The 12922-nt window shown below is 38.2% G+C and overlaps 1 protein-coding gene across 2 annotated transcripts in view; it reads right to left on the reverse strand.

The window, feature by feature from the left end:
* Positions 1-2728: 2728 nt before the first annotated feature.
* LYPLAL1 (lysophospholipase like 1) overlaps positions 2729-12922 on the reverse strand; it is a 28099-nt gene continuing 17905 nt past the window's right edge. For both annotated transcript variants that reach the window (XM_061365333.1, XM_061365343.1), the window contains exons 4-5: positions 3568-3683; positions 2729-2988 (exon numbers count right to left, since the gene is read on the reverse strand). In XM_061365333.1, the coding sequence (XP_061221317.1) occupies positions 2764-2988; positions 3568-3683 (341 nt within the window). In that variant the 3' untranslated portion in view covers positions 2729-2763. The remainder of the gene's footprint in view (positions 2989-3567; positions 3684-12922) is intronic.

Genomic DNA, 12922 nt, shown 5'->3' on the forward strand with positions numbered 1-12922 from the left:
CTTTTCACTCTCTTTCTATACTAGATACAACTGATGACATACCAGCTCAGGACTCTGTACGCCCAGGCCCCCCTGCTACTGTAACTGTCCCAACAACATGCAATGACTTAGTCAAAAGGAAACTCTTTAATCCTTAAAGACGCTACAAAGTACTTCAAACTCCACCCAGCAATCAAAAGATAGATCCTGGAGCTGTAGTGCCTTTTTAAGCCTTTTTAAGTGTACACTGCTTTTTTAAGTGTAGTAAAAAGGGGCCAGTCAGTCAAAAACTTACCTGAATTCCTTCTGAAACATGATGTTAAGCACCTGGGCTGATTTTGACTATTAAAGTTTTCATTTGACTAGAAATTTAACAGCAGGCCCAGTGTCTTCAAGGAGTAACATTGCCTTTGGCTGCTTCTCAATTCCAACCAGCAGTTCAGCTTTTTGTGGGCTAAGCTTTCATCTGTTTGTCCAACCTGAGCTAGGCACAATCTGGGACACAGAACCACACAATCCTCAGCAAGTGGGCTAGGCATTTGCCCATTTATGTCCAAGTCACACACTCCTCACTGCAGCTACCTGTATACTGAAGGAAAACTCTACTGAGAAGTTCTCTAACATTCCAAAAGTGACCTCAAAACTCTGAGATTTGGGACCCCTTTACAGCATAAACCCAACAGATTTCCAATCTCATGTCAGTGTGTCTCCTGATTAGGTGGCATTTAACTCACAAGCCAAGGAAGATGGAAGAAAGAAAGATTTAAACTGGGGACTTCACTGTTTTCTAAGGAAGATATGTAATGCAAGCCTTCCAAATTGTTTCTCAGCCTATATCAGGGGAACAAAACCAAACTCTGTATTTGCAATTACAGACACTGCAAAAACAATCAAAAGAACTGGGTTTGGCTTAGTAATAATTTCTATTTCCTCCATAACCTTATTTCAACTGCTTTGTGCTATTCTGACCTTATAAAAAGCCACCTTGCCAGGAGGCCACCACTTTCTCATCTGAATGCACTTGTCACCAAAATGAGTTGTCACCTTGCATTAGCAAGTTTAAACAGCCTACCGACAGGAACAGTAGGATAAGCAGAAAACAGTGCAAACCTCAAAATGATGTATTAGCCCTAAAATGCCTCCAACTTCACTTGTCAAGGATTGCAATTAGAGTTGGGCCAAGGCAATATTAGCTCAGCTGCCTCTGAACACACCTGCTTCCATTTAATTTGTAGTAATTAGGAAGCCCGGGGCACCAGGAAAAAGTGCTACCTGGTTACTGTTTCAAATAGCTGAGTTTTCATGTGCCATTTAAAACCCTGTTTCTCAGAATAGCCTGCTGACTCGCTAATGCTAGCAAAATGAAATAAAGCAAAGTATTTTTAGCAGCAGGAAGTTGTTACTTGCTACTGCCAATTACATGCCTTGTGCTTGAACAGTGACATTTCTTTCCCCTTTGCTTATTCTTCAAGATAGGTAAAAGCTGGCTTTGGTGCATGAGGATTAAAATATAACTCTTAGTCCAGTGGAGCTGGCTAATGCTTGTGGAGTCATAGCCAGTATAGACAGCAACCTGCTGTGACAGGGCAAACAACAGTGTCCTAGATCCACTCTTCAGAAAAAGGGGAGGGACAAGATTAAGCAAAAGAGTTGGATCTATTGGCTTTGGCAAAAGGCTGAATACCTTATCATGCTAAAAAAACTGCTAAATGTGGGGAAGAGAAGGGGGGGGCAATAAAAAAAGCCTTAAAATTACATAAGAAGAGATATTTATACCCTGAGTTAATTTATCAAAATGACATAGAAATGAATCATCCACCATTAAAATAACAGGATACAAGTTTTCTTTATATCACAATCATTATTTACAACTCTTAAATATTCACAGAGGAGTCAAGTATCCTCAACTTTTCATTTCAAATGCTGTCTTGCAGGCCAAACTAAATCTGTTGGAAAAATAGGTTTCTACTGAGGAACAGTGCTCAAAGAATGGTTTTTTCAAAAACAGGATAGAACTTAACTATCATGATGGCACTTTATCCATTGGAGTTTTTTTTAAGCCTACACTATAAACCACACAGGGCTCAAGCAACCTGCATAAAACTAGATCTCTGAGTAACAAATCAATGAGAATGAGTAATAACTAGGGCCTCTGGTATAGCTAGACACAGCTACTCGTGGCTTTCACCACTAACTTTGGTTAGTTTTTGAGGTGACATACAGCTCTGCTTTGATGTAGGTTCATTCCCACATTCTGAAAACACAACTGAAGGCAATAAAGTTCCTCTAAGTGAAGTAACTTGAATATATGCATATATTCCCACAAGTAAAAAATCCATTATTTAAATAAGACTATAGCAGCCTTTTTATGCTCTAATGCTATTACAGAGATGACCACACTATATTTTTCCATGTTAGAACACACACAAAATGAAAAAGAAAGGTATCTGGGAAATTAAGGTAAATCCTACCTGAATACTGTTTTGATTATTTAGGAATGGCTTTAATAATATTAGTCATTACTTTCCATAGACTGACATGAATGTGCATTTCAAAACTGGACAAGAAAACAGAAAAAGAAATCCATATGATAGAATGAGTGTAATGAGTGTTAATAGCACCATCAATTCACCACTTAAGTGAACTTCATAGAATGTAACAGTGTCTGCCTCAAGCTGTGCTTATATAAGGTACATGGGACACTCACATACATGCCAAGCATGGTCTTAAAACCACAAAAATCAGAAAGTACGTGAAAGCTGCATCTTATTTATTCATTTGCGTTTATGCTTCAACAGGTAACTTCTTTACAATCCAGGTTTTTAGTTTTTCGATTTCAGGTCTGCTTAGCTCATGATTAAGGTTTGGAAAAGTATGAAGTGATGTTGATACTCCCAGTGACTTGAGCATCTTGTTGGTCTCTTCACCCCATGAATAGAGGACAAGGTCATCAGCAGTTCCATGACACTGAAATAATTCTGGAAGAACACTTTCATTTCTTTTCAAAGCCTAGATGTAAAAAGAAACAGACACATCACTAAAAAAATTAAATTAATCGCTAATTACATGGTGAGAATTTTCATACATTTTAGTAGTCACGTACTCTCTCTACAAAAGCAAACGAAATACTGCGAATAAACTGCACTTCCACATGCAATTCCAATGTGCTAAATCTTGGCAAATGATAGGGTTTAAGGTCTATACCCCTCTCCAATAAGAGAAATAGAAAAAAAAAATCATGACTGCAAATGAAGCCCACAAGAATTGTAATTCATCATAAATTTTCAAATAATAGTTATATGGGCTCTCTAACAATTAAGGAGAACTCAGAAATAATTTAATTTCCTCATCTGCTTTCTACACTAAGTTACTACAAATAAAATAATTGCACTGTCTGTGCAAAAAAGAAACAAAACATTATGTAAGGGCAGCTTTTAAACCTCACTCTCCTAATACTCTAATTATTTATTTCCAAGAAATGTCACAGATTGAGAATATTAATGAACTGCATCACATGAATAAACATTCTATACTCAATTATCCTCTTTTAGCTAAGTAGTTTTTCTGTAAAGACTACCATACACTCACCTGATAAACAGCAGAGTCTTTATTCAGAAAACTAGACAAAGCAAAGACTCCTGCCAGATCTTGATGAAACCTATATGCTAAGTGCATTGCCATTCCACCTCCCATGGAAAAGCCTCCTAGGATGCAACAAAAGAAACAAAGATTGAATTTTGCTATATGATTTTGTAACCCAACCAATTTTTATCTTCAGGCTTGTTTCTTTTATACACAATGCAATCAAAAGCCACTGAGTAACATAAAGGTTGCAGTGATTTTAAACCATGATTCAATTAAGAAGTTGGATAGCTGAAGTACTGCTCAGGATTAGTTACTGTATCTATGTGTATTGTCCCTATCAGGCACTTAAACACCATGATCACATACTCTCTGACATTAACGAAGCAAACCTCTATGAACAAATACTTCTCAATGCTTTTTTATTCAATTTATTTTTCCCCTAGGCTAGTAGCATGCACACGAGATCTGTATCATTACTGTACATAATCAATGAACATTCACCACATTAAACACAGAGGTGTACTAGGCTTGTCTGCTGGTTTGGGTTTTTTTTGTTGTTACATCTTAAAAATATATAATAAATGGGGGAAAAAAATGCAGTACACCCCACCTGAGCTCTAACAGGATCTCTGAATTAATGACTTTCTGTGCTCCATATGTCTCTTCAGCTGCACTAATTCCTTATGTGAGAATTCCTCAGGGATGGTTTTTACATGACAAACGGTTATTCATTTGGAAATAAATCCAGACTGCTGCATTACTTCACAAGGACACAGTACATAGGCTATTATACTGACTGTTTCAAATAAGGACTGGGGTGAAGAATGACTGTCTGCTGAAATCTCTTCTAGCACAGAGATTGCAACCAGCAAAAAGGCAGCTCTACTTAGGGGGGCATTAGCATTCATGGTACTGGTGATACAAGTGGTTTGTACCAGGCAGTTAACTGGTGTTAATTAGATGTAAGATTCTGAGCCCAGACATTTTCACACAAGAGGCATAAGATCAGGGATGGAAGAAAAAATACAAAAATAGCAGACAAGATATCAAACCATTTCAGCTTGTTAGCTTTTTGAAGAGATTAAAATGAGATTCCAGAATGGGAATAGTTCTTTTTCAAGGGCTACGTAATCCCTCTGTGGCTGACTTATGTGCTGTGCTGAAGTTTGACACAGATGCTAAACAAAACCCAGCCAGAAAGTTTCACTGTGGGGCACTCTAAGCCCAGTGGCACCCTGTAACTTTGGATCACTGGATCCTGGGACCACACAGGAAATCTCTGGCACACACACCAGCTCAGAGGCAAGAAACACTGCACTTTGGAAATATTAGCTGGGCCATGGTTAGACTGCTCCTAATGGGGAATCCTCTTCTAGCACGTTTATCTGCAAGTTTCAGCAGGTCTGAGGCCCATCTAGCTCACACTATGTTGTGAGTGGAATATTTGGATGGATTTGTGTAGGAAATTTTGCTGAAAACACTAGTCTAACCCAGACATGAAGTTTTTTCTTTCTCCCATACATTATTTTTTTATTTCTGATGAATTTCTGATCAGAATCTCTACTGAATTTCTGATTCTTCTATTTATTGTCACCTTGTAGTCTTAAGGGATGATTATAGTCAAAAGTGGTAACTGCAGGTTCTTGAATGTGGATCTTAGGGAGAAAGAGCAAGACCAAGTAACGTGGAAAACTGGTGTCTCATTTTCCTTTTTCAAACACAGCCCTTAATTGAATTGAGAACTGTATCCTCAAACTAGGAGATACACCTGCGACCCCCTAGCTATACACCCAGGGAGCTGATAATACCCTGATACTTATCTTTGGTAAATAAAGCCAGGACCTGCTATTTACCCTATGAATCAATCTTTAACCAGTTTAAAGTTAAGTGTATGATGTCCAAGTGCTCACTGGCAGTTCAGAAACAAAGGTACTTGAGGCAAAAGAGTAAATGTGTGTGAACAAGTCCAGAGCACATCTTAAAAACTCACACACAGCCTACACCTTACATTTTTGAATGAACTTGCCTTCACAAAAATAAAAATATTGAAAATACCACTACAAGCCTTTCACCTGCATCACCATTTCCTATCAGACATGTTCTCTTTCACATATAAGTCTACAACAAAAAAACCCCAAACTGATATACCTCACAAGTGCTATATTAACCACAAAAATTCATCATTGACCCCATTTACAGAGAAAAATACAGCCTTCTGAGAAGGCATATAAAATAAAGCTATGCAAAGTTAATATGTAAACAAAATCATCTTCTGCTGAAGTTCTCTATACTCTCTCCTGTGGAATCCAACCATTTATTTCTTTATTTCCTTTTGATCGCTCTGAATGGTGCTGTCATCCCCAATCCCCCAAAGTAGCACTTATACTCTTAAGACACCATTTTGAATTTGCTTACAAGTAAGTACAGAAATACTTTGCCCACATATAAACTGAAGTCCAATTTAAGTATTCCAGAATAGAGGGGGAAAAAAGCTGCATTGAAAACTCATTACTAGTTTGTAAATGATTTAATCTAAAATTTTGTACCCACTTAGTCACAATCTGGCAACACTATCTGCAATTACTCACCAGAAGTCTTTGACAATGCAGTCACCTTCTGTTTAGAAGCGTATTAGGTAATGGTTCTTTTATGTGGCTCATACTACTACAAGAAAATGTAATACAAAGGACTAGTTCTTTGAGTTTGGTTTTCCAGGGGAAAACCTGAAGTTCATCACTACTTGATACCACAATGATCTCCTGAATAAGTACTGTATAATAAATGCTCTGGAAACAACCCTTTGAGCAAACATTTGTAGTTGCAGGCATTTTTTTTCAGTTACACGAAGTATTACAGTATAAGCATAAATACAGTATAACTCACAGAAGTCAAAACCTTTCATAAGAATAAATTTTGGAGCAAGAAAAATAGGAGGCAGGTACAGATATTACACAAATTTATGAAGTGACAGAACATAAGCAAAACACAGAAGGAAAGGACAAGTAGGCTTATGTACACCAATGATCTCAGCATAAGGTACACATAAACCTCACAGCATTAAGCAGATTGTGTCACAAGTGTTAAGATCAAAATGACACAGCATCGTTTCAACCTTAGATGGGCAGAAAATAGCCAGCCCTTTGCTTGAGACCAGCCTAATTTCAAGAAGTACAAAGGGTGTGCACAGTTGTTCAGAATTTGCCATTTGCTCCCTTATATCCATTTTTAAAGAGATCTGTGATTAACGTTTCAAAACAGTGAAGAAGTGCTGGCTCCTCAGTGCTGAGGATACAAGTCCAAAAAAGCATCTAATTATTTGCATTAACTTTCCTGCCTTAGAAAGGATGCCTAGCACAGTCTAAAAGGTCAGCACTAAGCACACACAGAACAGACTCAATTAAAGCACTCTTCCTACAGTTGCAAGGAAACTTCACTCAAGTACTCATTTATGACTTCAGATCTACTGATTTCTAGTCAACACCCATCTGCAGTGAGAATAAAACTGCTAGTTGAGAAAGATCTGCTGAAATCACAGAACCGTCACACTCCCAAATTGAAGAATTTGAATCAGAAAGGAACTCCCATGCAACATCGTACTAAAACCAAATCATTCTTTGCTGTAATATCATCTGTAACTATGTTAAGGTAACCCCAGCCATGCAATGATGTAACAGAGTGAACAGAGACTGAATTTCTTATATGTCATTTATTTATGCTTGAATAAAAGAGAAACCCACATCACAGCTGACATTTTTTCAGTAATAAAACCTTCTTTCCAGAGTTCGCAAATGCCTTCAGAGAGTTTTAAACATCAAAGTGTTTGCATAAAACCTTGAGTTCACTTCTGCTAAAGATCTCGATTTAGATACAAATGAGCAAATTAACATCTGCAATAATAATCTGGTCCATGATGACAGTTTGACCTTATATCAAGTTCAGGAAACCAAATGTTTAACTACTGTTAAATTTCAGCTTTATTAATTTCTTTGTATTTGTTCTAACAGTGTTTGTGTATCAGAAAATTTCTAACTTTATTATCTAGCACAAAGGTTTCTTCATTTAGTGTCTCATGTCTTATACAGCACAAGAGAATGAGGAAATAGTAAAAAGTCTGCCTTCTCCCCCATGCTCCACTTTAGTGCCTGCAACACACTCAGAAAGCTCTTCAGGTTTCCATTCTTCTTTACAGAAAAACCCACCTCTCTAACAAACAGGTTTGACATTGCTGATTGCTTCCAAACTCATACAGATCTAACTGTAAAATGCCTTAGTCAGGTTGTTACAGATAATGTCTATGTATATGGGAAACAACAAACAAGACCACTTCTTTGGTCTTTCTTTCCAGAGTAATTCTAAAGTGTGACCAAAGCCATTTGCCATATTAGAAATCACAGCCATAGGAAACAAATTTTATTTACCAATCCCATTTAGTGCATGAATTCTGCCAAGTTCAGATCTTCTGCTCCTTGCAGAAACCACCTGATTTCACACAAATTTGAGTGGCAGGAGTAGAAACTTTTTCATTACAGCACAGAACCAAGAGGAAGAGGACCTAATCCCCAGATTTTTAGGAGATAAGGATGAAGACTTGTGTGTAGGGGTAGATTTTGAGGAGTTTTATTTTAAGCACTATTTTTTCACTAGTTTCTCTCCAGTAGACAGTAGTTGTTCTTCATCTTCCCTCTATTTCTTCAAATTTGTCAATACAGCTTTAGTAACAAAGTGGCAAGAGATGAATGCTACAGCATATAGTGCGTGTGCCAGCACTATGCAAGGAGAGACAAACACTACTACTCTGTTGTGTGAGGTTAGACAAGCAGTTAGAAACTGACTTTGCCTGTTCTGTTATCCCAATACATTACATACTCTTGCCTCATTTTCTTTCTATTCTTCCAGCATTTTTGATTCTCAGTTTCTCCCTTCTTTAAATATTTCAACACAGGTACCTTAATCAGTTTGTTATCAGAATTTTTTCCTGATATTTTCCCAGATTTCAATTTACTTTCTGTTGTCCCTTGGGACTTTCTGTGATATATCTTCTATTAACGGTAACAGCAAAACCTTGTTCTACACACCTACAAAGAAGCTGACTTTCTGTTTTGGCCTTCCTTTTTCACCCATGAATGGAAATATATACCTTTAACAGTGTTCATATATGACTATCAGCAAAGAGTAGAAATGCCAGTGGATCAGCTAATTCCCTTTTCCACAGAACTCCCTGAACAATCCTTTTGTGTAATGTAAAGCTCAAAAATGTACTTGGCCTCCAGTGGATTTCCTCACAGCAGTGATTTTCCCCTTTTAATCTATTCATGGAACATCATTAAATAATAACCTTAAACACTAGCAGAACCCCAATGAATGGTTTGCTCCCTTGATAGCCTCTTTATTCTATTTGTTACTCAGCAACTGAGAACAAAGGCAACTTCCCTTGAGGGGCTCAGCCACTTCCTCTTGTTAGGAACATGAATCAATTTGCTAACCAACTTTCTCACCAGACAAAGCACATTTTGAAATGCATACTTAAGTAGTACGAGTTTTACTGGTTTCTGGTAAAATGAAGAATACAATAGTTTCTAATGTACTGATTTACAGTAAAATCAGAAATAGTTACGGCTTTATTTTCATATGAAATGGGTGGTAGGGCGAACCAAATGCCCCTACTTAAGGAATCATAATTTTTATCACTAGAAGAAAAATAAAATTCATGAAAAGTCTCAAACGAATTTTTACTAACATGTTACTCTATCAGACCTATGGCTTGCTTTATTTACCTGGTGTGTTTTCATGAGGATGACAGCACGGCCCTGCTGCAACACTTATGCTGCCTGCAAAAATGGGTTAATTGCAATTGCACCACATGGAAAAAGGAAGAGAATAACCTCTTCTTTATGCTCATGGTATTCATTATTTTAAACTTAATCACAGGAAGAAAACTAGAAAATAGACTTTCTATACTGAAGAATAGAGAAGCACAGGAACAGGATGCTGTGGAAAGCTGTGAACCTTTCATTAATGGATACCTTTTAGAAGGCAGCAAAGCGATAAGGATTTGCCTTAATAGAGCTGAACCTGCAGTGACACATGAAGATGGACTAGCAAATGCTGTTAAGCCCCGCTCTATGATTCTGCAGGCACTATTGTGAAGAAAGTACACACAAATCTGTAGACGTGCCACAGGGTGCACATGACTCTCAAGCACTCCAAAAGCCCACCCATTTATTTAATTCTGCACTGAATTCAGGCATTTATTAAACATGAGTAAGCATCTGTTTTCAGCAAAAATTCTACTAAGGCTGAAAAATCCCAAGTTGATTCACTTCACAATTCTCTTTTTTCCCCTCAAAAGACACTACTTGATAGCAATACATTATGATACTCTTTCGTGGACACCCCCTTGTCATGGGGAAAGAGCTTGCATGCCCTTGTGAAGTTGGGAGCTATGCTGGTGGTGGCATATGCCTCCAGTAGGGTCTCCCATGCCAGACAGGTCTCAACTGAAGAAGGGTCAGACAAAGTGTGTCCATGGGCAGGATGGGCTCACTAGCCTTTGGGCAACCATCCTAGGAGAAGGACAACTCCAACTTCAAACCCGGGCAGATGGAGCTCGTGTAGCCCTGTAAGGCCATCCATCTAAGAGAAGGATACTCTAATCAAACCTACGACCTGAGGACTTTGCTGTCACTGTCCAAGCTCGCTAGGCCCTGGCAGATAAACCTCAGGTGTAACGGGCGAGGCCAGTTCTGCGCACGCTGTGCCTCACCTAAAATAAATCCACTGCGCAGGCCCGAAGGGTTTACCCACACTTGCAAAGCCCTGTAGCGACAGGTGAGGGAGGAAACAGCAGGTGATAAGGTGCACTGGAAGTCGCAGACCCAACCCTGCATGCAACAGGTTCGGGACATTGATTGCTCCATAAGGCCATTGTCTCCCTTAAGAACTCATGCAGAATTAGTCTTGATGAGAAAAGGCAGCGTAGAAAGAATCACACCCCCACCTATACCACCCAAAGACACCTTTCACTATGCTTTTTGCAACCGGATTTGCCTATCCCACATTGGCCTTTTTAGTCATCAGTGTGCCTGTAGTAAGTGTGGGTAAAGCCCTTCCGAAATCTTCGTTCACAAAGCCAAGCCATGACATTATGACAATATCGTGATTTAATTATTTTTGGGTTTACTGCTGTGAGCCTTATTTACTCCTGACCATCATTATCATTTGCTAATCCTGTCACACACCACACAGATCAAAACTGAGAATGTGCCACCTTTCAAAGACCTTCATTTCTAGATACATTACTACAGACTCTATCAAGAGCTGGGAAATGAAGTGACAGTGGTGGATCCTACTCTTTGGTTAAAACTGTTAGCATTTGTACCTCCTACTGAATGATTTAAGAACGTAACAGAAACATTCATTTCTTGTTTCTTGCTTGCTCATCAGGAAGTAAAAAGAGTAGTAAAGAAAAATAAATGGCCAGTTCAGGTGCAAACCAACCAGAGGATCAAATATCTTTCCCAAAGTACAAATGCAATGTGAATTTACACTGATGCACTGAAAATTAATGTAACCTTTCCAAGTTTTATAGGGGAGATTGACCAACAGTATTGCTTTGAGCCCAGCACCTCATAGGCATAATTTAGACAAACCACAAAGCCACATAATGGGTGGTACAGAAAGAGAAATGTAATTTGAATTGCACTGACAAATGACAATATAAACCCATGAATTTATTCTGGGAGAGCAAGGTAGCGAGTGCCTCTAACTGAAAGATGACTTTTTCCTAATAAAGGCAGAAGATACAAGATAGGATGAGTGACAGCAAAAGGCTTAGAAGCCAAAAGACATAAAATACTGAGATTGCAGGTGAAGTAGTTTGCCCAATGTTTTGAAAACTTATTGTTGATTTTTTAACCTTCCCATATTTACAGAATCCTATTTCTCTGCAGTATCAAAGCAAAGATATTTCCTCCCCACCTCATTCTCACACACACTGAGATGGAAATGCTAATATTTACAAGAAGCACAGAGCTTTCATGTTACTTCCACCATGGTTCAGTAGCTATGTAAGAAGTCTAGCAATAAACAAAAAGTGGTTGTGTGTCTTGTGTTATTGTTACAGTACACCGGGTCAGGAATCATTCATGTGTTTTTTGGCATACAGTCAAATCTACAGGACTGTTATCGAAAGTTTATTTTCCCTGGCTGCTTATATGACTGACTACAGGTGGCAGAGACCAACATGCCTGGATCAGCATTTCTGCACTACACAAGAAGTGATCTGTAGAAGTAGGAAGGTAGTACAAAATTAAGGAAAGAGAGAACAAAAAGACTGTCTGAAGTGTAGTCAAATAAAGCGAGCTCCAAATGTGAAGTGGCCACTTCTTTCAAGTGCTTCTAACATGTTCCAGAATAAGATTGTTAATCTTTGTCAATTTCCACCTAAGTGGAGTTATTTTACAGTGCACTAACACTACCGAAGCAGTTCAAAACAGAACAACAACAAACAACCCACAAGGAAACAAAACAAAGCAAAACCACCTGAAAAACCAATTCAGCTTTAAATAGAAAAAGAAATTATTGTCCCACATTTCAGACTGTGGGTTATTTGCTTGTTTAGTGATGAATTCAGGCATTTATAAAGAAGGAAGAAATCCAGGTTTTAAGAAGGGATACTATCAAAACTTCAAGTGTCAGAATTTAACTAATTTTATCACCCTCTTCTATCTCCAAAGTCAATATAAACCTACTTGCAGGACTATTTGCAAGAAGACTTTTAGCCAGGAAGATCAGTAAAAGTAACTCAACAAGAATGTTTGGCTAAAAAGTGACTTCCATTATAAAGTTCTGGGGATGATATAATTATGTTTGAATAATTATATATTGCAGTCAAGTCTCCCTTCCTTCCTCCTCCAAGGTCAGGGGAAATAAACCTCAATGAACCACAAGTCTACTTTCTTCAAAAGACTTCTGTATTAACAGGAAAGCAACTCATGAAACCATCAGGAAATAGGAATGGGTAGATGAGCCGTGTACTACTGTGTGATGATTGTTATACTAAATTGATGTGGAGGCTTTAATAATAAGACTTTACCTCCAGTACAGCAAGTAATTTAATTCTTTAGAAGTAGATTCATAGAGCAGCTGTTAAGAACAATGCTGCACCAGTATTTTTCTTGACATAAAGAGGAGTGGCACTGCACAACCTGGACTCTATCCTCAGCTTTAGACTTTTGCCATTTGGGGATTTCAGAGCCACCTGTGCTACCGAAACAAACAGTACAGGTTATAATTTCTTTCAGAACAAATGATCTGATGTACCCACAGTCTTGAGCCTTGTGGAAAGTCTGAATGGCTC

This window comes from Neopsephotus bourkii, unplaced genomic scaffold, assembly GCF_033783945.1.
Source record: "Neopsephotus bourkii isolate Nb327-2 ecotype Australia unplaced genomic scaffold, CSIRO-AGI_Nbou_v1 NB_114, whole genome shotgun sequence".
Taxonomy (NCBI): domain Eukaryota; kingdom Metazoa; phylum Chordata; class Aves; order Psittaciformes; family Psittacidae; genus Neopsephotus; species Neopsephotus bourkii.